Consider the following 27,091-nt stretch of genomic DNA (forward strand, 5'->3'; position numbering starts at 1 on the left):
TACACAGGACCCATATGGAGGTCGCAATACCATTACAGGCTATCATAATATACCTCAACACAAGGTCTGCAAGGGATTTAGACAGGATGGGAATTGAAGCAAATGGCTCCCTGGTGCAGCTGCCTCAGCCTAGATTTCTAGGCTGATCCCACTGGGGTCTGCCTGTCGCAGCTCTGTGGGGTAGTGCTGTGGGATGGGTGTCCTATGGACAGTCTGTTTTTCTGGAGCACAAGTCCTGTGAGGAGCAGCTGAGGGCACTGGGGGTGTTTGGTCTGGAGGAGGCTCAGGGCAGACCTTATTGCTCTCTGCAGCTACCTGAAAGGAAGCTGTGTGGAGCTGGGGGTCGGCCTCTGCTCACAGGGAACTGGTGACAGGACCAGAGGGAATGGCCTCAAGTTGTGCCAGGGGAGGTTCAGGTTGGAAATGAGGAGACATTTCTGTCAGAAAGAGCGGCCAGGCACTGGGACGGGGTGCCCAGGGAGGTGGTGGAGTCACCGTCCCTGGGGGTGTTCAAGGAGAGGTTGGACGTGGTGCTTGGGGACATGGGTTAGTGGTGGCATTGGTGGTAGGGGGGTGGTTGAACAAGGTGATCTGGGAGGACTTTTCAAACTTTAATTGTTTTGTGATTCACAAGAGGCCGCTGCACATGTCTAAGCCTCCCCGTCCCGTCAGGGCCACCTCCACCTGCAGCTCGGAGGCCGCGCCCCACCGCCCCCTGCCCACCCCGCCGGCCCCGCCCCGCCCCGCCGCCGCCATTCCGGACTCTGCCCCGAGCGCCCTCCCCGGCGCTCCCTGGCTGCCATTGGCCCTCTGCGAGCCACCCGGCAGTACTCTCACTTCTGGTTGGCAGGAGCCGCCGGGCCGCCTCGTGGGGCGAATGAGGAGCGGGCTTGTTTACCGGTGCCAAGATGGCAGCGCTCAGTGCCGTCCCGGGGGGAAGCAATGGCGGGGAGTGAGCCGTGAAGGCTGGGCCGGGGCCGCGGCGCCGCGGGGCGGGGGGATGAGGTGACGGCCGCCATGGCGAGCGACGGCGGCAGGAAGCAGTTCTGGAAGCGGAGCGGCGCCAAGGTGCCGGGCAGGTGAGGGGCGGCGGCGAGCCCGGGGCCGGCGGGCGGGGGCTCCTCGGGGCCGTCCCAGCGCCGCCGCCGCCTCCCGCGGGGCCGGAGCCGCCCGGGGCTGCCCGGGGGGGCGGCGGGAGCCTGGGCCCGCCTCGCTGCCGGCCCCTGCCCCGGCCTCGCTGCCGGGACCTGTTTCCAGCCTGTCACTGCCCCCGCTGTGCTGGCCTTGCCCCCTGTCGCTGTCCTGGCTGACAACTCGGTGCGGGGCCTCCCCGCCCCTCTGCTGCTCGTCTGGGGTCAGCTCAGGGCCTGAAGGGTTTCAGCGTCAGGTTGCGCTGCTTGGGAGGCTGCGGGTTGGCACAGCGAGATGGGGGTGTGGGTCTGGGGAATAGGGGGCTCAGGGCAGACCTTATTGCTCTCTGCAGCTGCCTGAAAGGAAGGTGTGGGGAGCTGGGGGTCGGCCTCTGCTCACAGGGAACTGGTGACAGGACCAGAGAGAGGGAATGGCCTCAAGTTGTGCCAGGGGAGGTTCAGGCTGGCAATGAGGAGCCATTTCTGCTCAGAAAGAGCAGTCAGGCACTGGGACGGGTTGCCCAGGGAGGTGGTGGAGTCACCGTCCCTGGGGGTGCTCAAAGAGAGGTTGGACGTGGTGCTTGGGGACATGGGTTAGTGGTGACGCTGGTGGTAGGGGGCTGGTTGGACCAGGTGGTCTTGGAGGGCTTTTTCCCACCATGAAGATTCTATTAGTTGCGTCAAAAAGTTGATCGTGGGTCAATAAGGAGTAGCTGACTTAGTCTTGTCAGGATTAGTCTTGCCAAACACCTGAGTTAGCCTTGCCAAACACCTCCAAAAAGGTTCTGAATAAGAAACAAAGGTTGTCTCAGCAAGTGGTGGTTGTAACTTGGGTCAAAAAGTTGGTAGTGGATAGATAAGGGGTAGCTGAGTTAGCCCTGCCACTGAATGCTTCTGAAAAGATTCTTCGTAAGCAACTAAGGAGTGATGGGGATAAAAAAGAAAAAGGAGTGTAGTTAGAAAGTAGATGTAAAAAGTCTCTTTTTTTTTTTTTTTTTTGCTGCTAAAACAGCAGCTCTTCTGCAGTTCTGTACGGTCAGCTGTTTGGGCGGTGGATGGGAAACTTTTACTTCTTCGGTTTTTAGCCAAATACTGTGAAATTTCAAAGAGACGAAAGGGGACTTTAATGATTCCCAGCTTCTGGCCATGTTCTATTTTTTATTAATGAATATTAATAAAGCACATTGAAAAAGTTTTCTTAAATGAAAAGGTTTTCTCCTTTAGTGAAGACGTGCAAACTTGGAAAATCGTGAGGATGATTAGTGTTTTTACAAAAAGAAAGCTATTTTTTAGTGGTCTGAATTTGAAGTTGTTGAATACTGTTACAAATTTGCAAACTCTATTTACTCAGTGATCGAGGCATCATACAGTGAATTGACGGGTTCCTATTTTCTTTATGAATTTAAATAGTTGTGCCTTGAGACTAAAACATGGCTATAAAGCTATAGAGTATGTTTTCCTGCATAGTATTCAAAATATTGTTTTTGTCAACTTTGCTTCTGAAGTGTGAAGAGCAGAACCAGTTGTCCTATAGCTGAGAGCTACAAACGTACTCTCACATTCAAAATTTTCCAGGGAATATATCCCCCAAATGACATCAAGTGTTCTGACACTTACAGTTATGTTCTCTGCTTCCATCCCTAAACTATTCTCAGAGTTGGGTAATTCAGTTTCTTACATCCTTTTTTGTACAGATGAGATGTATTCTTGGTTCTCAGGTAAATTATGTAAACAATAAAGCTACCTTTACTTGAATGCTATAGGAAATAATCCTGCTCATCCTTTAATTTCTTCCATTCTCAGTTATCCATAAGCTCTAACTGGTGGTGGTTTTGTTTCTCTAGTTGTAAATGGACTGTTCTGGTCTGACTGTTCTTGTCTCTCTGAACTTCTTGTTCTGTAATTTCATAAAGTTCTTGCGGGGCTAAAACATGTTTGACTCTCCTCGATTGCACAGCCTGACCCTTGTGTAAAGCAGGAGAGGTAGTTCAGAGCGCACAGCATACAGCTGTGTGGGAAGCCTGGTGCTGGGTTGACTTTTTGGATTGTGTGGAATTACGTAAAAAATTCAAGAGTGTATAAAGCACCACCCTCAGACATCTCTAGGGTTAATTTCCCAGCTGTCAGTATGGCCTCTTTAGTATAAATCCAAGTCTCCTGTAATTTGTTATGACTGCAGTCTTTTTGGTGTGGTTCTACCTCAAATTTATGAAGGTTGGACGTATTTATATTTATGGTCTTGGGATTGATTTTGATTTGTCAGGAGGGCACATTTGCCTCCTGTAATGTGGTTTTCAGTGCGGATTTAGAGAGGTGTTACTGTTGCATATGATTTGCTTCTCTTACAATCAGAGTTTTTCAGTAATAATTTTCAGTATGAGGCTGCATGTAAATTTTGCTGGGATTTCCATGGAGCTTTTTGACTTACGAAATAATTTTGTAGCTGAAATCTGGGAGGAAATGAACTTGTAGTTTGTAGAGTTTTATTACTCAGGGTAATACGCTATTTTGTATTATTAGATGTTGTAGTAGGAAAAAAGTCTGTCTTTGGAAGCTTTATTTCAAAGCATTTGTTTTTACTGCTCTTACGTTCTCTAACAGGGCATCTTTCACGTGCTTTTTTTCCTTTAAATTGTTCAGCCTTTTGCTTTAGTGACTGTTAAGAATTGACTGGTTGGTTTTTGGGCCACAAGTACCCAGAGAGGATGAAATCTTTACAGACAGTTCTTTGAGAGTTTTTGTTTTATTTTTGGCAAGAGATAAATGAAGAAGTGATAACTCAGAAAAGAGAAAACCTACACTGCTTTAGATTCATCTTATTATGGAGCTACCTTTTCTTATTTTATTTCCTGGAGAAAACAATAAATGAATGTAAGCTACTCTAGGCCTTAAAAAAGTGATTCTGTTTGGCATATCTAAGATTTTTATTGAGTAATTTCTTAGTACGTGCTTCAATTTCAGCTTCATTGTTTTTAGTTGGTTAGGGGATCCTTTGAAGTTGAAAACTGCTGGAACATTTCAGTTGTCTTCATTAGTGATTACTTATTACACGCTCTCTCTCTTCTCCTGTAGTATCCAACATGTGTACGGAGCTCAGCATCCGCCTTTTGATCCACTGCTGCATGGAACGTAAGTTAACCTAGTACTCAAATATTCAAGGTGGTTTGGATCTCGTCTGTCTTCTCTCCTCCTTTTCTTCTTTTTGTCAGAAGACGTTAATCTTCCTTTTTCAATTGTTGTCATAATCTTGACTTCTCTGTTCTGACTTCTCTTTTGTGACTTCCTGATGCTTACGGGTGTAAGTGGCTTTCCTGTATGCATCTTTCTGTTGATAGACTGCCTATTTTTTGTGTGTGCATCCATCTGTAAAAGAATAGAATCAGATTATGGTGTAGATTAATTTGAGGCAAAGGTGGACATTTTACTTGTGAGTGAGAAGACGACAGAGATTTACAGTGATCTAAAGTTTATTGACTTAGATCATGATTACTGGATAGCAGAATATGATGTTCATAAACGTGGCAGAAATATGAAACATCATTAGTAACCAAATAAATTCCATGCTAATAACCCCAAACTAGTGCAAACATCTGTCTTCATGTCCTTATGGTTGAGGTGTTTAGCAAAATACATTATTGCATCCTGACAGCTTCTGCTTTTTTATTTTTGAGAGTGGGGAAGCTGACTTGATGCCTTCTTTAGCTGAAATCTGACGTGACTGCTCTGTGTTACAGGGAATGAGGACAAGTGCCAAGCTAGGGAGTGACACTTGGTTCGTCTGCCTTGTAGTGTGTGTTGGCAGAGGGACAAAAGGTTAGGAGCTGATAGGGCATGCTCAGACTGGTAACTGGAGGAGTTATCCTGACTGCCAGAAGAGCAAAGTTCTGAAGCAAATTCATGCTGGAGTGCCTGATTGGGGAGGAACGATAGTTGTAATGAGTTTTAAGGTGAGACTTGATTTGTTTATGACAGTGATTATGCTGTGTGATTGCATGTGATGGCTTGGGACTAGGCCTGATGACTTGATTACCGCTGCTGTGTCATTATGCAGCAATTGCATGGAAAGGCCTGAAACCTCTGTAGGAGTTCACAAAGCAAGAGAACTGTAACGTGTCCAATCTCCTAAAGGATTCCAATAGTATTCCCCTTACTTGACTGTGAGATTTATTTATTTATTTATTTATTTATTTATTTTGAAGACAAGGGAAGGAAGGATTTGTCCAGTTTGCATTCAAAGCCAGGAAGAGTCAGGTTGTTACCTGACTTTGTTCTCAAGAGTATTCTGCTGTATTCTGTCAGGGTTGGATGTAACAGCAACGTGAAGGGAAGGAGATAAATACTTGCTATGTATATAGTGTTATGCTGTCAAGCACAGACTTCTGTGTTTTTGTTTTATTTTTTTTTCCCCTATCCGTCATGCGTTGCCTATTCCATTGCTAGTTCTCTAAACATTGTTTACTTGTTTTTAACAGCTTGGTAAAGCCAGGATCAAAACCACCTACAACTCCAGTGAAACTAAAGAAAGTCAGCACCTTCCAGGAGTTTGAAAGTAACACAAGTGATGCTTGGGATCTTGGGGATGATGATGATGAACTCTTAGCAATAGCTGCTGAAAACCTAAATACAGAAGTGGTCATGGAAACAGCTCACAAAGTAATTCAGAATCACAGCAAGTTACAAGAACAGCATAAATTTCAGGAAGAACACCAACAGGAAGAAAAACAAGTAGAATCTGCAGAGCTGACTTCAATTGCGTGTGGTGATAATAGGCTTGTTAAATCAGTCAGTGAAGGTCATACTTCGAGTTCATCAGGTATGTTAAGAAATGAATAGAAATGTTGAAAATAGAGTGAGGAAAGCTATAAAATGTACTTTTTAGGGCATTAACCCCTTCCCAACCTTTACTGCAGGTAAATGTTATTAAGTGATATTAATTGATTTGAGGGAAACACTGGACTCCATGCTAAACCATAAGGCATGTGTGTGAGAAATGCATAGATGAGGAAAGAATAACTAATTTCCATTGTTTTCAGACTCAATAAGTCTTCAAGTTTTGGAGGAAGTTGCACTATTGAATGTATCTTAACACTGAACTGTACCAAGATGTATGCAATTACAATTTGTACTATTGTAGAAAAATTGTTACTAAAATGCCACTGTATAAAATATATTGAAAAACTATTCATATAGTTGGAATGTTTGTCCTTATGTAATCTGTTCTGTGTTTTAATTAATTTTAAAGTAACCAATTGCAATGATTTCCCAGTTTATTTTTTTAGAACGGTGAGAGAGACAGAAACAACTTTCAATAGCACAGAGATGTTAGCAATAAATTAGCTTTGCCGTTAGTGCGATCTCTAATTGATGTGTTTGAATTGTGAAACACTGCTTGGAAGAGGAATAGTTCTCCTGTGAAATCCAAGTAATTTGAAGTTCAAAATTGTGTTATGCTTGAGTTTATATTTCCCCCAAACAGAACTTGATTTGAAATTTAGAAGTTCAATTCAAGTTATTAGTAGTTGTTTTGGTATCTAAGGCTAACTATTATGCTTCTTTTTCCCTTCAGATAATGCCAGTGAAAATTCTTCCATGCAGAGATCTCAGTCTCTTCCACAAACTTCCACACCTCCCATGGTGAGTGGAGTGGCAGACTTCAGTACCTCAGTTACTCCTGCATTAACTGAAAGAGAAGCATCCCGATTAGACAAATTTAAGCAGCTACTTGCTGGACCCAACACAAATCTTGGTGAGTATTTCTTGTTTAAGCTATGAATTCCTTCTAAATCACTAGTAAACTATAAAACTTCTGTGATTGTTGTACTATTTTTCCTGATGGTTTGGATCTAGTTCTTTCAGCGTTTAGAATTGATCTTGCAAAAGAAGGATAAAATATTATTGAATGGTTGTAGGAATCATGCTTGTAATATGCAAGTTACATGCATGTTAGGTGGCTTCTTGTTCTGTTTCACATTATTTCTTCTTACTGGACAAATTTCAGGGAAAAAAAACAAACCATGAAGTATAATTACTTGTGTTTAGTATTGAAGCCTGATTAAAAAAACAGAATGTAGTATAGGAACGATTCTTATGCTTAAAAATATGAATGTGAAAAAATGTTTATGAATAGGAGTGTTACTGCTTGTCTACTCAGCAAGCATTCATTATGTTCAGACTGATACAGTAGTTCTGTGTCTCATCTGTGAATGCTGACAACATGTTAATGTGAAAACAAACGAATGTGTTGTCATATAACGTGACTGTTGCCTTTGTGCACTACGTTTTAGCGGCTGATGAGTAAGTGGAAGTGCTGAGAGAGAATCATAGAATCAAATGGCTTTGCATCCCAAATGAAAATCTGAGCAAGTAGAAAGAGTGTACTGTGTTTGGAGAACTTGGCCAGGCACTTTGGTGTAGGAGTTTATGTCAAAACAATAAATAAAATGTCTTTGAGTTAGACAACTCTGGAAGATATCTTCAGGAAACTTACAGAAGGACATAGAAACCATGCGTTTGCAGTTCTTGCATGAAGACTTCCCTTTCCTCTGTCATGAGACTTCTTCAGTGTAACAATATAAAATAGCCCAAATTGTGGCTTTTTTTCCATTCTGTGATTTGTCTTATTGTGAGATTGATGCTAGCAAAGCAGAACTATGGAAACAACGCTAACTAGACCAGACTTAACACTTCAGTGAGTTGTATCACATTCTTATGCAATGCAGCTGTGAACTCTGAGGTGTTGAAATAAATTGCATACTTTGCATAAGCTTGCAAATGATAATCAAATATCACTTTTTCTTCCTTTTGATCTGGCTGATGTTATGTTTTATGTGATTGTGACTGACACAAACTATTTCTAAAGAGTATTGTGATGGTAGAAACCTTGTTTACAAAGGGTTACAAAATCGGAGGGAAGACAAGGTTTAATTTAAACCTACCCGTTTCACTTTTGCTGCCTTACTTGATGGGAATACTTCCCCATTAAATGGAATCTAGGTATTAAAGTAAAATATTTTGGGACTAAAGGAAAATATCATCCCTTACTAGGAGTACAGGCACTGTGAGTATGGTGAGAGTGTACTCGGTGTTGTGAAAACAATTGTTGTTTTCAGAATGTTGCAGCTGGCTCATTCTCTTTCACATGTGAGTGGAGAGGGGTGCTTGTTTATCCTGATGGGCTGAATTAGTGGTCAGTCATCAGGGTGACATTTCAGCAAAAATTTCTACTCATTTCTGCATCTTATAGTAGGGTTGGCTTTGCTTGGACACAGCAGTAGTAGTAATAGGAGCAACAAAGTATCTCTGATGTTGTTTTCTGGGTAAGTTTTGCATGTTGTTGAGAGAGATTGTGACAGCTCTTTTCAGAGTGATACAAAAAAGATAATCTCTGGACTGAAACAATGTCATTGTGCATTTTCAACTGGAGGCTTTTTTCCTCATCATAATGTGAGAAGTCAACACAGACTATGAACACAAAGTAACACAAAATTAGTAATTTAAATCCTTTCATTCACACTTGAATAATAATTATCTTAGAGAGAGAATGTAAAAAGCAATGTTTGTCATGTATGTCAACTAGAGGTTGTGAAAGTGTATTTTCTCTCACCATAAAACTCAAGAGTTCTCAGAAGCATGAATTATACATATACATTCGGAAGTGAAGATTATTTTAGCTGAAGTCCAGTAGTGGATTTTGGAGTCAGGATTTGATCCACAGCTTGGTTTTCAAGTTGTAGAAATAGGTTCCATCAGCGCTATCATGTTACCCAGTGAGGAAAAATAACATACCAGAAGTATTGTAGTCAGAAATTGAATACTCCGATAGTTATTCCATAAATAGATGATGACAGAGCTGTTCTCAAAGTTTCTGTGTACAGTTTTATACAGCAGATAATTACCATGTACAAATAGTTTCACAAGGCACAATCTGATATGAGAGGAAATAATGAACACAAGCTGGGAAAGGAAGGACCTTCCCCCGCTCCCCTCCCCCCGAATTCTCAGGATGCAAAAGAATTCACTGAATTAATTCTTTTAGATTACTTAACTCTTATTTGTGAACAAAGAGGCTGTTTTCTTGGCCCGAAGTGTCTTTAACTCATTTCTAATGTTTTGTACAGCTGAATTAATAGACTCACTCTTGTAACTTATGATTGCCCTTGTAGTTGTACCGAGTCTTCTCGTAAGTCCTCCTAACCCACTTCTCTTGTAAGTCTGGCAAGTATCTTTGTTGTTTATGTGACAAATAGATGCAAACAATATAATATGCCTTTTTTCCACTTGGCACTTGTTATTTGACTATTGCTTTGGTGTTATTGCCTCTAATAAGAATGGGGAAAGTATAATTTTGAATTTGATGTTAGGAGTAGTTAGCTATATATATGAAGCAAAACAGCAACAAAAAAAATACAAACAATTCCTATAGAAATGATATTAGGTATGTGATTTGTGCTGCAAGAGAGAAGCATGACAACACACCTCCAGGTATTAATATAATGCAAAGAATGGCTAGCTAATCTCATAAAGTTAAAAATTATGAAATGAAAGCTGCTAAACAAGCTGGATCATGCTGCAGCAAGAAGGGCTGCTAGAAGAGGCCTGCTGTAAGAAGCAGTTCTGGTTGGAGAACACCTTGAGGACAAACCCCTGTCAATTAGTTATATATATGTGTATATTTGTTTCTGAGTTATACTGTGTGCAAACTCAGGAAGCAGGATCGGGCTGGAGATGGCAACACAGCTGTGCTTGGCACACAGCTATAGAATAAATTGTAGGGTCAATGTGTCTGTGTAGCCTCCCAGACATGGTACTGCAGGCCAGGTCATTGAGAGAGAACAACTCACGCTAGTTTTGTGTAATCTACCCGTGCTTGTTCTTCCTTGTAGTTGGCCTGAGGTAGGTGCACTTCATGTCAAGCCTTGCCTTTCCTTGGAGTGGGCCTTGCTTTAATGACTGAAGATGGGCTCCTGGTTTTCAGAATCTTTCAAACTGTTGCTTTAATGGGAGTGGAGGGGCCTGCTAACAAAGCAGCATAGGGAGGTTAAGAAGTTTCTCAATTTTCTTGCCTCCTGCAGTGTTAAATCATGTGTAGTTGATCACATCTGTGTATATTCTTCTTCCAGTTTGTGGATATATAGTATAAAAGGAAGAAAACTTGTCCCAACCCCAGCTTCATTTGACATGCTGTTAGTCACATCTATCTTGTCAAACTGTTATCGCTGAAAGGTATTCCTGTGTTAGGCAGCTTATCTGCTAAACATGCTTGCATTTGCAACTAAGAATCAAGAATTAAAAAACACACAGAAAAACAAAGGTCAGTACTTTATCAGTAGGCTTTGGAACAACTTTATTTTCTTTAATTAAGTATCTTCTAACAGAAATCGGTGCTGAATATCCTTAAATGGTTTCTTATGTTAATTGCTTTCTGCAGGATTAGTATTTTGTGTTCCTATTTTCCATGCCTTGGTTTAATAACTCGCGGTTTCACATAATAATCAGCATTTATTCTGATTACTTCTTTAGTAGGATATTTCAATTTAGAGGTAATAACTTATTGTTATCAGCTAATTAAAATTGAAAATAAGTTCTTGAAATTGTTTCTGAAAGGATTTTTCGTAGTTTGTCTCTGGAAAATTTATTTCTCCTTTTGTCAGGATACTCAATTGGCATATTAGCCATTACATTTACATAGTAACTATTGACATGGCAAACTTTTCAGATTAGGAATATGATTTTTTACCTTTTTTTTTGTTACTGACAATTGTCTTTTTGATTATTAATGATCCCTTTTAAGCAAGCTAAGAACTCTACCCATAATACCGTATGTCCTATTGTGCTCTAATATCTTGGTTATACTGGAGAGCTGTGTGTTGTCTTCTTTTCTTCATTATTTTTACTATTTTACAGAAGAACAAGATGCCATTTCTTAATAGGTGTCTTATTCTGCTAAGGTGTCTTTTGTTGAAAATCTCTGCCAATGCACCTCTTTCTACACTTAATCTTCCACTTCCACTTGTCTTCCACTAAATACCCTCTGTATGCCTTACTTATAAGTTTTTGTATTTTTGTTAAAAGGCTGACTGTAATGAACAGCCGCTATTTTTGGCCCACAGTGATTTAACTTAAAAAGATAGCCTTTTGGTTATTATTTTTTTTTCCATAGTTTCATTTCGTGTTTTCCATCCATCATACACACTCAAAATTTACTTTACTCGTATTTAGTCTGTATTTAAATAAATCTAGAATTTGAGTAGATATAATCGCTACTTATGTAGATAGTTTCAGCATGTCTTGACTTGTAGTTTGTTTCAAGAGCTAAATACTACATAAAAGCCATTACAAATGAAACACTATTTCAACAAATTACTGTTTGGTTGTTTTCTTTCATCTTGTTAGTTAAAATTTCCCCTTTCTTACATGTTCTTGCAGGTGGAAGCAACTCAATGTATTGCTGTACTTAAATGTTTTTCATATTTCTTAACAGTAGATTAGATGAAAGTGAGTTCAAACAATGTTTGAACAGTGAACTCGTGTGCTTCTTCCCCTGCCCCTTGTACCACCACCCTGTGTGCTTGTCATGGGTTGTACTGTTAGGGCTTTTTTAACTACTGTTCTGTATTGGATCAATCTTGATTTAAAAAAAAAAAAAAAAAAGCAAAAAAAAATTATTCCCTTTTTGGTTTTCCTCTGTTTCTGTAATGTTTCTGATCTCAGGTGTGTGTGTGTATCTAAATAAATCATAGATGATCTTTAAGGTCCCTTCCCACCCGAATCATTCTAATTCCACCCCCCTGCCATGGGCAGGGACACCTCCCACCAGCCCAGGCTGCCCAAAGCCCCATCCAGCCTGGCCTTGAGCACCTCCAGGGATGGGGCATCCACAGCTTCTCTGGGCAGCCTGTGCCAGGGCCTCGCCACCCTCACAGGAAAGAAATTCTTCCTCATATCTACTCTCTTTTAATTTAAAGCCATTACCTGATTGTCCTATCAGTACAATCCTTGACAGAATCCCTCCCCACTTTTCCTGTAGGCCTCCTTCAGGTACTAGAAGGCCTCTCGGGATCCTTTTTTTCTCCAGGCTGAACAATACCAACCCTCTCAGCCTGTCTTCACAGGAGAGGTGCTCTATCCCTCTGATCATCCTCATGGCCCTCCTCGGGACTTGCTCGAACATGTCCATGTTCTTATTGTGTTGGGGGCCCCAGAGCTGAATGCAGGGCTCCAGGTGAGGTCTCATGAGAGCAGAGCAGAGGGGGACAATCACCTCCCTTGCCCTGCTGGTCATGCCTCCATTAATGCAGGCCAGGAGATGGTTGGCTTTTTGGATGGCAAGCACTTATTGCCAGTGCATGTTCTCATCAACCATGTCCTTCGTACTGCTCTCAATCCATTCTATGCCTAGGCTGTATTTGTGCTTGGGATTGAGCCAACACAGCTGCAGGACCTTGCACTTGGCCTTGTTGAACCTCATGAGGTAGCACAGGCCCACCTCTCAGGCCTGTCCAGGTCCCTCTGGATGGCATCCCTTCCCTCCTGCATGTTGGCCACACCACACAGCTTGGTGTCATCAGCAAACTTGCCAAGGGTGCACTCCATCCTACTGTCCGTGTCACTGATAAAGATGTTATGCAGCGCCAGTCCCAATATTGATCTCCAGGGATCACCACTTCTCACTGGTCTCTGTGCCTCCATTTCCCAATGTTCAAAATATCAATTAAAATAATTAATTTAGTAATTTGAGACTGTAACTCCTAAAAGGCAGATAATGTTGATAGCATATAATTAGGTGAAGAGTATTCATTAAATTTATGTTTTCAAAGAAGATAAACCAGGAAGTGTTATTACGGATATTTAAAGTAAATTCTTTCTTTAAAGAGGTTGCAGAAGTTGCAACATCATAGCAGTAGTAATTTGCACTGCTGTTTTGGCTGTATAGCTAGCAAACTTTTATTGAAATGTATCTGTCAAGACTGAAGCCTGGGAAATTAGAAGAATTGCATTATCATAGGCTGGTTATAGTAGAGTGTTATTGGGAAGATCCTCAGCATGACTGTTGTAACTCCTTACATTCCTTTAACTCTACCTCCAAGATTATCCAAGCAAACAAACCAGAATAAAACCCTTTTGCATTATGACATTTGTAATTTGAGTTCATTTTCTCTATTTTTTTTTCTCAGTTATTTAATTCTCTTTAAACCCAAAATAAAATTCTATTTTTACACCAAAATAAAATACAGCAAACATTTCTATCTCAGTGTATCTGAGAAGTCCATATTTATTTTAAAATAATTGTTTCTTCCTCCACTCCATGTAATTAGAGCAGTTCAATTGGAAGGAACACAGAGCGATCGGAGTCCAACTGTCTATGTCAGCAGTGACCAAAAGTTAAAACGTGTCGCTAAGAGCGTTATCTAAATGCCTTTTGAACACTGGCAGGCATGGGGCATCGCACCATTTCCCACAGTGTTCTCCTGGAGAAACTGGCTGCTCCTGGCTTGGCCAGGTGTGCATTGTGCTGGCTGAGGGACTGCCTGGTTGGGATCAGGGGGTTGTAGTGACTGGAGTTCAGTCCCATTGATGCCAGCCACTGGGGACATTCACCAGGGCCCAGTGTTGGGGCCAGTTATTTAATGTTGTCAGTGGTCTGGATGAGGGGATCGAGTGCACCCTCAGTAAGTTTGCAGACAATACCAAGTTAAGTGGGATTGTTGATACACGTGAAGGTCAGAAGGCTCTACGGAGGATCTGGGTAGCCTAGATGGATGGTGTCCATACTGTTGTATGGCGTCTAACCAAGGCTGGGTGCCGGCTGCTGCATTTGGATCCTGACAACCCCACAGAGCAGTATAGGCTTGGGGAGGAGTGACAGGGAAGTTACTGGGCAGGAAACAAACTGGGAGCCAGCAGTGTGCCCAGGTTTGGGCCCCTCCCTGTAAGAAGGGCATTGAGTTGCTCAAGTGTGTGCAAGAGAGCAAGGAAGCTGGCAAAGGGACTAGAAAACAAGACATACGAGGAGTGACTGAGGGAGATGGGGTTGTTTAGTCTGGAGGAGGCCAAGGGGAGACCTCATCGCTCTCTGCAATTACCTGAAAAGAAGTAGCAATGGGAGCGGTGGTCTCTTCTCTCAGATGACAAGTGATAGAACATGAGACAACCGCCTCCCTTTCCACCTCACCTCCTCTAGAAGTTGTAGAGGGCAATGAGATTGCTTCTTAACCTTCTTTTCTCCAGACTAGACAACCAAAGTGTTCTTAGCTTCTCACAGGACATGCCTTTTGGCCTTTTTACCAGTTCTGTTGCCCTGCTCTGGATGCATTCCAATACCTTAATATCCCTTTTGTATTGTTGAGCCCAGAACTGCACACAATATTCAACGTGAGGTCACACTGGTGCTAAATGTAGTGTGAGAATCACCCCTTTTATGTCTAAGCAGCAAAAAGTGAAGAGCATCATAATTTTTACTTCAGGATGCGCTGGTGCAGGGAGAGAAGCCATACACAGCTGCATCATAACCTTCACAACTGTGCAGGTCATAACTTCAGCCATTTGATTGATCTGAAAACATCAATAAATATTTTCATTGATCTCATTTGTCTCTCTCACATATGGTTGTAAAATTTTAGGTGCCCTGACATTTAATTAGTTCTTCATTGTAGTGGAAGGCTTTACAGTTATTAATTCTTTTGCTCTCACAGTAAGGCCAAGGATTGTTTAAATTAATCTTTTGCTCAACCAGACATCAGAATACATGGTAACAGAAAAGCAAAAATAAATTTTTCAGTATCCAATCTAATTTTAATCTAGTGCAGACTCTAGTTCTAGTTTTCATGTTTATCATTGCTTGATGAACATACAGTATGAGATACCAATTGTCTGGCATGATATAAGTTAAAGAAACTTAATTTATATAATCCCAAGACAAATTGGTACTGAATTGCATGTTGTTGTTATACAGCTCAGGTGTTCTTTTTTGGATTGTATTCATCTGTGTTTTGATTATACTTACCTGGTGGAAATTATTCAACCAAGAAATAATTTCTGGAAGTGAATGGACAAAAATTGTAGTTGGAATCAACACCTTCTTTGGGCAGAAAAAATGTAAATTTGCATCGTGTTCTTTTTAACAAAGAGTTGTTAATTCTGACTTGAGCAGAGGTTCCTGTTCCAAACAGCACCCATCACTGAGTTAAGATTTTGTTTTGTGTGGAGGGTGGGTAGAAAAGACTAAGATTGAACAGCTGCGGATTGCATTAACAAACAAAATAATCTTCCCCTTTTCTTAGTCCTGGAAAAGGAGGCAATATCCTAAATCCCTGCTTCTCCAGCCCTTCTTTTGTGATCTATGGTATTTGCTATGACTTGATTAATGAGTATGGGACATCATAGACTATACCAAAGAGCACTAGTTCCTGGTTTGTGGACTTCTTTCAGTAAATACTTGAGAAGTAACTTGAGAAGCTCTTAGTTGTATTTTATTAATTACAGCAGCATGGTATAAAGAATAGAATTAGTTCTCCTTTGTGCTGAATCCCGTGACGATTAAAATCATCTAGATTGAAATCATTGATCTGAACACCACTCAAAAATAAATGCTTGCTTAGCATAATCTTTAGAATTCCCATGTTATGCTCATCCTCTTCTCAGCAAGATAAGGAGTTCTGTACTAATTCTATTACAATACTTCTGGAAATACAGAGCATTGTAGTGTGGACCGAATCTTCTACTGATGCTATGGGATTAAAGTCAGAAAAAAATACAATCCAAAAATTATCCAAATTCCCGTTGTGCACACAAAACTTACTTTGGTGGTTGCCTATATTTGGTCATCAAAAAATCACGGGAATTGCACAATATTCCCCAACAAATTGTGGAATTCAGTTAGTTAAAAGTTTTTTTTGTGTGTCAGATAAAGTTTTAGCAGACCATATACCCCCTTTTTTTTTTTATTGATTTCTGATGAGCTCTTCAAAAATCATTTCTAAGCCTGAACATATTGTAGACAATATCAGTCAGAAGGATTTTTTTCACTCTGGTTGAGCTGGAAGAAAGAAAGCTACTCTGTGATGAAATATTCTTGGTTTTTTGTTTGTTTTTCTTAGGTATGCTATTTCCTTTTCTTACCTGGTAGCATCATGAAAGCTGAACATATGCAGGTGCTATGTGAAATGTGCATTATCATTATTAAAGGAGACTCAGGGAAGAAGTTCAGTATTCCCTGTGATAGCCATAGATGGTCTGATGGAAGAGCCTTGATTGTTTCCTGTGCCACTGTGCAAGCAGTGCAGCCTGGGAGGAAATTACTAGGATTGTCTCCAATAAGGCTATTGAGGAGTTTGAACTTTTTATAGTCCCTGAAATTTTTGATCATCAAGATTAAGAACTGATATGTTGTAACCAGTGGCAATCCTGCTTGCAAGTCAGTTTATGGAGGCTCAAGGCAGTATAATTCATCCTGTTTTTATGGCCACTGTCTCTTCCACTGTTAATCAAACAGAAAATTCATAGCTGCTTAGTTCATTAGCAGCAACTTGAATTTGTGCGTCCATTGAAACATTCACATATTAATCTTTCTGCGAATATTTTGCCTTATTGTAGAAATTAGCTGTCATCTCCAGAAAATGGGTTGATGCTTTGACCCTGTGATTTTGGTTTCTTTTGAAGTTCAGTAAAGAAAAGTAAAAACACAGACCCTAAGTCAGAGTATGAAGCTTTCATAAGATACCTAGATCTGGCAAATACTTTCTGAAACATCAGTATAGTGTGTTAAATATGCCTCCTTTAGAGGATACCATTCTTCACACATGCAACCAGATTGAAACCTAATTTTTTTATGGAGTATAACTGGAAGCTGTTTTGCAAGAAAAAACACGAAGGCATCAAACATGAAGAAGCAGCCTTTGAAATTAAAACTTACTAGTTCAGGTTGTGCAGAACGCCTAGAAGAAAGACAGAATTGTTATTGCAAGATGTAAATTCAAATCCTTTAAAAAGAATTACATTTTCCTGCAATCAAAAGTCGTGCATTACTATTATTATTTACTGTTTCTGGCTGCTGTGTTTTGTTGGTATGAAAGCCTAGTGCTTCTTATGATGATTACATTTACCAACTTAACCTGGAACAGAGGCTGGTGCAAGTTAAAGGGAGAACTACTCTATTTGCTTGTTTCAGAAGTACATGGAAGAAAGCTTAAATATGAAAAGTGTTTTCTATCAAAGCACACTTCTAAAGTTTGAGATATATCTATATATCTAAAAATATGTGTTAAGCTGTTACTGCCTGGGAAAGTAATCACAGTAGAGCATATTTCTCTGGGTATCCTGCTGTGCTGCCTTCCTGATAGCGATTATTGGTTAGAAATGGCCTCACACTTGTTTTAACGCTAATGGAAAACTACTCTTGTGATACAGTGAGTGCTCACTGCCAACTGAGGAGAAACTTGCGTGGATTACAGTTAGTGTTTTACAGGAATTTGTTGTGATAAAGGTGAGAAATTAGGGAAAAGCTTTTAAGCCTGATCTGGCATGTTTAAAAAAAATTTGTAGCTCTTAGTGCTTTAATTATGAGCCTTTACTTCAGTGATTCAGTTGGAAGCCCTATGTTCAGTGTAGGCATAGACAAGGTTCTTTCACAGCTGGATGTTTGTGCTTAGTTAGTGCTGGCATTTGAGACGAGAGTAAAAGGGTTTTCTCAGCCATACCAGCAATTTTCCTTTTTTTTTTTTTGCGAAGTGTGAGCTAAATTTAACTTCTCCAGCTCCCTCGGTGCTTGGCCACAAACTGTGATTCAGTCTTGTTTCCTGTCTTCCCCAATCCATGAAATGTTTGTGAGGAATGTGGTGCAATCCTACTCGCCTGTGAACTGATCATCAGACATCAGTTCTTCTCAAAGGCTGGGAACACTGAAATGTCAGATGCCTCAAAGTGGCATGGAGCTCAATAGCTGAAATGCAATCTGTAAACTGTTTTGTATGATTAAGTCAATTCATTCACTTTAATTATTTTTTGCTAGATTGCCTGTGTATTCATTTGATTTTCACAAGTTCAGTTTTGCGTTCAGGTAGAGGAAGTGACCACTAGCTTAACTCTGGCCCATCAGGTGTAATTCCACGTGAGATTCCTTGTCTGGTCAGGATCCTCCTTTCTCTACATCATAGAGTTTATCAGCAGCTTTCCTCTTTAGCCAGAGATACTCAGGGAAGAGATATAAAGGAAGTCTTTGTTTCTCTGATATTCTTATATTGGAGATAAATGTGCCTTGCAGGTTGACCTTACCATTTCATGCTTTTATTTTCTTTTCATTTTTATTTACTGATTTATTTTTAGTGGGAGAAGCTCTCTAAGGCTTGCAGCTGTGGATAACTGAATTTTGTGGCTCAGTATTTACGTTGTTGGCTTCCCTTGTTGTGATTCTTTCTTACTGGGTTTAGTAGCATTCCTTTTGCCTTTGTTTGCCTAATCTACTGTTCACTTGCTTTCTCGTGCCTTCTAACACCAACCTCATCTACTTCTGCTTTTCCAGTTCTCTTCACAAAATAACTGGCAAATTGTACTTCCCTGCTCACTTCTAGCAAAGGTCCTGGAAAGGGTCTTACCGTGTATTTACAACATTTGCTTGGACTTTATTTGCTGTTTTCTGCATGCATTCAGAATAACTCTTTGTTCCATTGAGAAGATTAAGGGCAGTGTTTGCCTGAAAAAAAAATTAATGAAGCGCCTAACAGAGCTATTATTCATTTTGGAAACCAGTTGCTGTGGTTGCCATAGTAATAACAAGCCCTTTATTAAAGCTATTTTCTATATGTTCTGCCTGTATTATAACGTGCGGTTGGGGGAGCTGCAGATCCATGAATTCGTGCTCTGGAAAGAATTTTCTAGCTTTGTGTAGTTAAATTATCCAAGGAATTTATGTTACAGGAGCATAAAACATGTAAATCTAGTTTATCATATCTATGGTGGAATTGTTCATGCAGGCCATCACTTCATGTAGCCGTTTACAGTAATCGCAATGAAATAACAGCTGTATCAAAAATGAATAATGCATACGGAGAAATTGTGAACTCCCTTAATGTCCCATGATTTATTTATTTATTTATTTGTAACTGATAGAATGACGAGCTTGTAGTTCCACGAGAAACGCTTGTAGACTTTGCTGTTTCCCCATGTGTGTGTTAGCTGTAGTGGGTAATAACTCTGGTAATAGCTCTTGGGGTTATAAAGCTGGTAAATTAATGGTGTGTTTTCTTTGTATAATGCCCCATGAAATATTTATGGAATATGAAGGATCTTTACATCAGCACAGTGTCCTAAGATTTCCTTTAGAATAATTGCTCTAAACATTTTCTTCTTGAGAGAGTAAGTATGCGCTTGCATGTATTGTAGCAAACCAGCTAAAACCATGTTTTTTTCCCAAATTAAACAAATTATGTCAATTTGAGGCATTTATGTGTAATCTTATTATCTCTTAGAAAAAAGACATCCAAACCCAAGAGTGTTTCTGCAAAGTAAATGCTGTCTCCTACGCAGAAGTGACAATTGGTTAGTGATAGCAAATGGAGATTTTTTTTTTTTTTTGGTGTAAAATATGTGGTGATTTATAAATATTTTGATTGGTCACAGAATTATATAAAAAGATAAGCTGACTCAACGATAGAGTAGTTAGTAACTGGGCTTCATGGTGTTGATTCAGAAAGTAGCCTTTCAATCTGAGACATTTTTTTTCACTGGATCGTGATTTGGGTTGGAAGGGACCTTAAAGGTCATACAGTTCCAGCTCCCCTGCCATGGCAGGGACCCCCCCCACCAGCCCAGGCTGCCCAAAGCCCCATCCAGCCTTGAACACCTCCAGGGATGGGGCATCCACAGCTTCTCTGGGCAGCCTGTGCTAGTGCCACACCACGCTCTGTGGTGGTTTTACTCAGCTGGGCAGCTGAACTCCACCACAACCTTTCTCTCACTCCTCGTCCTCAAAGGGGGAGAAAATACGATGGAAAGGGCTCAAGGGTTGAGGTAAGGACAGGGAGATCAGTCAGCAATTACTGCCATGGATCAAGCAGGATCAGCATAAGGAAGATTAATATCATTTATTGCCTATCACTAGCAGACTAGAGCAGTGAGAGACTAAAAGCAAAGTGAAACCACCTTTCCCCATCCCATCTCTCTTTTACATCCTTTCTCCAAGTGGCACAGGGGAATGGGAGCTGCGATCAGTTCCTGATGCTTCATCTCAGCCTCTCCTTCGTGGTCCCTCTCTGCCCCTGCTCCCTGTGGGGTCCCTCCCATGGGATGCCGTCCTTCCTGAACTGAGCCTGTGGGGGCTGCCCACAGGCAGCAGCTCTTCAGGAACTGCTCCCACACGGCTCCGTCCCATGGGGTCCATCCATCCCCCAGGAGCAAACTGCTCCAGCACAGGTCCCCCATGGGTGGCAGCTCCTCCCAGACCCCTGCTCCTGTGTGGGCTCCTCTCCAGGGGCTGCAGCTCCGGCCCGGGGCCTGCTCCTGCGGGGGCTCTCCATGGGCCGCAGCCTCCTCCAGGCCACATCCACCTGCTCCACCGGGGGCTCCTCCATGGGCTGCAGCGTGGAGATCTGCTCCATGTGGGATCATACCTGTTTTTTTTTTTTTTTTTTGTTACAACTGCTCACTTTCCAAATAATTTGTAATAGAGTACGTCCTTGTTCTGGAATTTTGAGGAAACATTAACTCTGTTGGAGCAAGGATATTTTGCAGTACTGTCTTGATTGAAAATGTGAGCCTGATTTGTAGGTGGCATTAAAACTATTGAAGAAATCCTGTGCCAGGGAGCACGTTTTCAGCTCATAACTGGGACAGCTAATTCCATGGGAAATCTATAAGGGACAGGAGTTAGTGTAATGACAATAAATTGAAATTATGCTTTCACTAGGGATAATCTAACATTTCAACCAATGACAAAAAAAATAATGCTTAATTAGATATGAAATAGATGACAAGTTTCAAATATAAATGCAAGTACGTTTCCTTGCTACTCTTTGTGTTGGTTAAGGATGGATTTCTTCTAATGCCTTGTTTTAAAGGCTTGCAAACTATAAGGTAGACAAACATAGTAAATACAGTCTTTTTACAAGATATAAATTCCCAAGTTTGAGAGCTACACCTTCACATCTCTTTCTGTATTTCTATGTTCCAGGCAATAAAAATTAATAAACTTCCTGAGTGATCAGAGGCTATTTGTACCCTACACAGAAGCAAAGTTGTAGCTTTACATTTGTTCCTTTTTTGCTCCTAAGTTTGTTCTTTCTTGTCTGTCTTAATTAAATCACGGGTATGAAAATGCCATGAATTAAAAAACAAACAAACCCCCCAAAACTCCAAGTCCTTTCTTCAGAACAAATTTGAAGTTGTTTCTTCTTGACCAAGATGCTGTTATGAATGAAAATGGGATAAAAAACTTCACATGAGTATTTGTTTGAAAGAAAAAGCAGTATTAAAAGCTTCTTTAAAATTTTTCATAAAATAGTACCTGTTCCTATTACTATGTAGAAGTTATAGTGATCAATTTAAAGGAAACCTGTAGTTATTCCTTTTTTCCTCTAATTATAGTTGCATTTGGATAAGTACCATAGGAATGTTCTCCTGAAAGAAATAATTACATAAAAATGCTATTTGTATTCATCCATTACCTTTGTTATTAGCAAAAATGGATGAGTTTCAGAATTGAAATATGCCTTGCACCTAGGCTCTTCATTTTGACCACTGGATGCCTTTTCCGTCTTTGATGTTCAGCAATATCCATTTTTGATGGTTCTTTTACATTATATTGATCTTGCTTGTTAAAGATGACTTGTGTTTATTGTGTTAATGTTTAAAGGAAGGCCAAAGTTTTAGTGTTGCTTCTTGGAATTTGATTAGACAAAGCTTGTGCACTGTATGTTAACGTTAAGCTACAAACATATTAATTTTATTCTAAGTACTGTATATAATTTCCCTTCCTTTGGGTGCCATTTAAGCCTTTATCCATATAATTGCTTTTTATTCTTTTAAAATACTATCTAAATATTCACTCGCCGGTACTGGTGTAAACATAATTGGATTTCTAATTATAGCTTTGGAATGTGTCACATACTGCCGAATCTTCAGATAATTTTTCGTGGTATTTTAGTAATGTGCTATTACTGAGGAAACCAAGGCCCAATGGCATTTGTTTCTGAGCAAAATTGTTTGTCTAAATCATAGAAAGGTTAATTTCTTGATGTCGTGGAGTCAGATCGGCTATGTGAAAGGCTGTAAAAATGTCAAGATGTAAAGTTGTAAGTTAATATTAAAAGCTAAGTATAGGTAGATGTACTTGCTAAAGTTAAGTCCTGGTACTAACATGAGTTGTACGTGATGTATGAGTTTACTATTCTAGTGATATTACAATGAAAAAAAAAAGCTAAAATGTCAAGGGCTAACTATAATAATCAAACAGCTAGAATATTTTGGTAGGCTTAGTGCTCCAGCTGTGTCATCCGACTTTCTTTTTCAGTCTGCCTGTTTCTTCTTAACGCGTTATTTTTGGTGTGTCTTTACGTTAGTTGGCATTCCTCCTTGTTATTTTGGGTGTCTCTTACGTTAGTTGGCATTCACCCTAATTGTGAATCTGTTGGAATGAAGTCAGATGTGTTGGGGGTAAGGGGGGAGGCAAATGTTATTCAGGAAAGGAAGGAAATGACAATTTTTGGTGGACAGGTTGAACAGATAACAGCTTCCCTATATAGCAAGCTGACAGGTTGGAAAAGTAGGGCTTCACTTTTCCAGCTTCTATATCTCTCTGCTTCCAGATGTGTGCTCTCGGTAAGGTGAGCAACTTGCAGCTCCCCAGTCATTTTGAAGCTGTGAGATGGGCCCCAGATGCAGTTTCTCTAGCTGTCAGGAGCTGCAGAGGTCTTGTGGCAGCTTTCAAGGCTAGACACTTGGACACGCACAGGTGAATTTTACTTTCTTGGATGTCAGGAGGGATGTATTGGATGTCATGGGAGCTGACATCCTGATTTTTATTGTGTCAAGCCATTTATAACAACATGCATAACAACATATCATCATACCTGTTTTCTAACAATGTTTTGTCAAGTTTCTTGTTTGCTTCTGTTTCTTGGAAACGTGTTCTTTTTATGTGTGTAATCAAATAGATTTTTCTTCGCATAAGGTCTTCTGGGATTTATTTGCTTGAGCTAAACTTCTGACTTCTGTCAGGCATTCATATGTTTTTGTGGAGCTTTTGTGTTCTTGACAAATTAATTTCTAACTATTTGCTGCCTTGAACATGCTGTGTGTTACGTATTGGCCCAGTATGGGACTTTTTTATTTAAAAAAGCTTTTTTTAATCATGTATTGGTTGGGGAAAACTCAGCCTTACTTGGATTTTCTGTTACAAGGTACTGCAGAATATGGATGTATTTAGCATTTCTTGGTGGGAAAGTTGAATCTTCAATAGGAGACATGGGAAGAGAAGGGAAGAACTAGGAGTTTAAAGGAAAAGCTAATGCAAATTGGATCCCGAAATTGTGATACTGTGGTGTGTTACAGACCAGAACTTAAATTTTAATTTTGAGATAAGAATGGTGGAATGATTTCACTGCTCCTCTCCAGCTCCTTTTAATGGATCTCGTATGTCCCAAGTCCCGCTGAGACTGAACACACATATTTCAATTACATCATCACTTGAAATTGCAAAGTGATCTGATGGGTACCTTGTAAGGATAAAGTGCATCTTAAAAACAGTTACGCACGTATTTCAAAATGTGCCACGTATTTAATGTATTAACAATATTGTTAGTCTAGCTTCACGGACAGTTTTTCCCTTGCATCTAACAAGGTGTGCTGTGTCTGTGTTTCACTTTGTTCTACTTCTCTTGTCTTCAGAAGTGTTTCTGTTGTATGCTGCAGTAGTGTTACGACTGACTGTTCTGCGACCAGCTTTTCTGCTTCTGTGATGCTTGTTGGGAAGGGCAGGGTTATTCTTTTTTTGCTCCTGATTTGATGGTGTTGAACCATCAGAGGCAAGCATGACGTGAATCGATGCTTTGACAACTGTGGTGCACAAGGGTCAGGCTGTATGCTGTTTGGGTGATAACCATGAAAGCTTGCTGCTACACCTGATAAGAATTCTTGCATAACCTCTTCCAGTCGTAATGTGCGCTGTCTCTCGGTGGCAAAATGCTTGTTGAGCTCAATGTGGTGAAAAGTTACAACCAGAATTTTGTACAGGGGTGGAATAGTCGGAGATTCTGCAGTGTGGAGGACAGTGATCCAGGACAGCAGGCGATGTTTGTGCAAAAGCAGAATAATCGTACCGGGGGTAATGGTATGTGGTGGAACTGACTGAGCTCACAGTTGTGCAGTCATCTGTCTAACAGGTTCTGTGCTGAAAGCAATTACCATACCACTTATGGAAGCGAGACCAGAAAGTTCAGAAGGATCCTTTATGGCATGACAACAGAGCAGAAGAGGTTATTAAGTGCAAGCAGACAGCCTCCGAAAAGGTGAAGTTCTCAGCCAAGGAGAGTAGAACAGAATATAAATCCTGCCAGCGTACAGAAACTGCTAAAAAAAAGTTTGAGATAAACAACTTGCAAAATGTTTAGAAGCTAACAGTTAATGATTTTCTCAAATATACTTGGAGGAGGAGCGTTGTGCAAGATTCTGGAGGCCCAGCAAACAGCCCAGGTGTAAAAAGAGCACCCAGAAAGGATCAGGCTGTGGCAGAGGAACATAAACAGTTATTCTATTTATCTTTAGCATGGGAGGATGTGGGGAGTTTTTCCCTCCAGAATCCTGTACTGTGGACAACCAGCCTAAGGACCTGTTTTAAATAACTGCTATGTTGTAAAACAGAGGTGCTTAGCTTTTGCTGTATGTTGTTACTCCCATTTCCAGAAAAAAGCAAGTTCTTTGAACTCAGTATCACAAGATACGCGTGTTATTGTTTGAAATGATGTGACAATTTAAGCTCTCCCTTATGAAAGAAAATCTGTGTTCATTGCAGAGTAGTGTCAGGGATGAAAGCTAATTTCTTTTAAACTTGCCAAAATAAAACATTATTCTTTTGTCTTTAGTTTTTAAGGAATGATCCCTTAGTTCAGTGAGTCCTACAAAGTTACGTATCTTTTTCCTAGAAGCAGGTGTTTCATTAGAAATGGTGCTATAATTTAAAATCTTGTAGTTAAAACTATTCTGGCTTGATCCTGAACATAGAAAGAAAGCTCAGCTGCATCCCAGAATAGAAAGTTTTACTTGAGTAAGTTAAATTCCAATCCATTTGCATGGTTCCAGTCTTTGGTCTGAAATTAGTTACCTAGCAGTATGTTGTATTTCTCCTGGATGATTTGTCACTGGTTTTATCATATGCTCCACGTTACCTGATTCTGACAGTAGATTTGCATCTTCTGTTATTTTATGCTTGTGTTTATTTATTGTTATATTTTTTTTTACTACTTTTCTTGGATTGTTTTGAGAGGCTGGTACATGTGTTTGTGCATAGATTCCTGCTTGGACAGAGCTGAGGGAGGAGGAAAAACAGCAATGTGAAAGATTAGGGAGAGTTTAATGCAATACAGAGTGAAAATGAAAAACTGATGTGTAAAAATAATAAAAGCAGTTTCTGAGTTGCAACTTGTTTTCTCTCTACCACAGATGCTATACTTATTACGCAGTTTGTAAATGGTGTTTGTGTAACAGTAGCCAAAACTTGAAGCTTTAGCAAAATGATTGTATGAAAAAGCCATAAACTAAGGTGTAAGATGTGTTTCCTTTCAGCCAACCTACCAATAGTACAAATAGATTACAAGAGGCAAAACACAGGCACTCATAAATACTGCACAAGGACTAGTGGAGCAGTATGATGCACAGCTGGAGACCACTTGCTTTTGAAGACTTGGGGCCTTCATTGTTACTAAACCAAAACCGGAGCTTATTATCGTGTTCTGGGGTGGAGAAGAAATGTGTGTGTAGTTTGTTAGTGTTGTATTTAGCTAAAGGCGGATTTTCTCTTTTAATTCATAAAGCGTACAAAATACCATATTTCTGATACTCGTACATGCCTACCTTGCCTCTACTTGTTCTGATTGATTCCTGCCTTTTTGGCTTTTAGAAGGAAAGACCCAGTGATACTGCTACTTATGATTTAGTGCTTGGTAGCTCAGGGATTTACTTGAAATCGTGTGCAGAATAGAAACTTGGTTCAGATGTGTTGGATACTTGCCTGCAGTCCCAAGCTGCTGACTGTGCCCTGGTCTGAGATTGAGCTAATTCACTGGGGCATGGCGGACTGCTGGATGTGATTGAGAAACTGCTGAACGTAACAACCACAGCACAGAGAATGCCAGGAGTTGCAGTTAGCACCGTGTGGGATGCCTGGAGTTAAGTAGCAAAGGGGCAGTTATGTGAGGAGTGTCCCAGCAGTGCCATTACCCGGAGGGGAGCGCTGGGGTAGGTTTGGAAAGTACAGCGTTAGAAAACCAGCAGTACCTGGGCAGGCATCGCAGAAACACCAAACCTGGGTCTGGAGGAGCAAAAATAGGACCGCTAGGGGATGGAGTAATTGGAATAGTTAATTAATTCAAGAGAAGACTGGGGTAGAGAAAGAGAAATAGGAGGATGATGAAAATGAGCAAATAATGGGAAAACGGTAAGACCTGTATTTGTATGACTAGGTACTCTTGGGGGATACCTGTTGGGCATCCTCTGCCTGATCATTGCAGCTGGTGTCTGACAATAAAACTGAACCTGCTAAGACCATGCCAGGTGAGTCAGAGCTGCTTTGGTCATCAGGAGCACTTTGGGGGTATTCCTTGGCTGGCAGGGCCACACCTGGATGGGTGGATGAAGAATCCTGGTGTCACCCTGTTAGGGCCAGTTCCAGGCCTGTGGTCTCACCACTCCCTAACAAGATGGGTGTTGAGCTTTCTGATTTATGGCATTTCTGGTCATTCACTGTCCATATTATTAGG

The 27,091-nt window shown here is 40.6% G+C and overlaps 1 protein-coding gene across 1 annotated transcript in view; it reads left to right on the plus strand.

The window, feature by feature from the left end:
* The first annotated feature begins 923 nt into the window (after nucleotides 1-923).
* TBC1D22A (TBC1 domain family member 22A) overlaps nucleotides 924-27,091 on the plus strand; it is a 181,688-nt gene continuing 155,520 nt past the window's right edge. The window contains exons 1-4 of the mRNA XM_032185604.1: nucleotides 924-1,079; nucleotides 4,203-4,259; nucleotides 5,603-5,943; nucleotides 6,697-6,876. Coding sequence (XP_032041495.1) covers nucleotides 1,018-1,079; nucleotides 4,203-4,259; nucleotides 5,603-5,943; nucleotides 6,697-6,876 — 640 coding nt within the window. The 5' untranslated portion in view covers nucleotides 924-1,017. The remainder of the gene's footprint in view (nucleotides 1,080-4,202; nucleotides 4,260-5,602; nucleotides 5,944-6,696; nucleotides 6,877-27,091) is intronic.

This window comes from Aythya fuligula, chromosome 1 (genome assembly GCF_009819795.1).
Source record: "Aythya fuligula isolate bAytFul2 chromosome 1, bAytFul2.pri, whole genome shotgun sequence".
Taxonomy (NCBI): Eukaryota; Metazoa; Chordata; class Aves; order Anseriformes; family Anatidae; genus Aythya; species Aythya fuligula.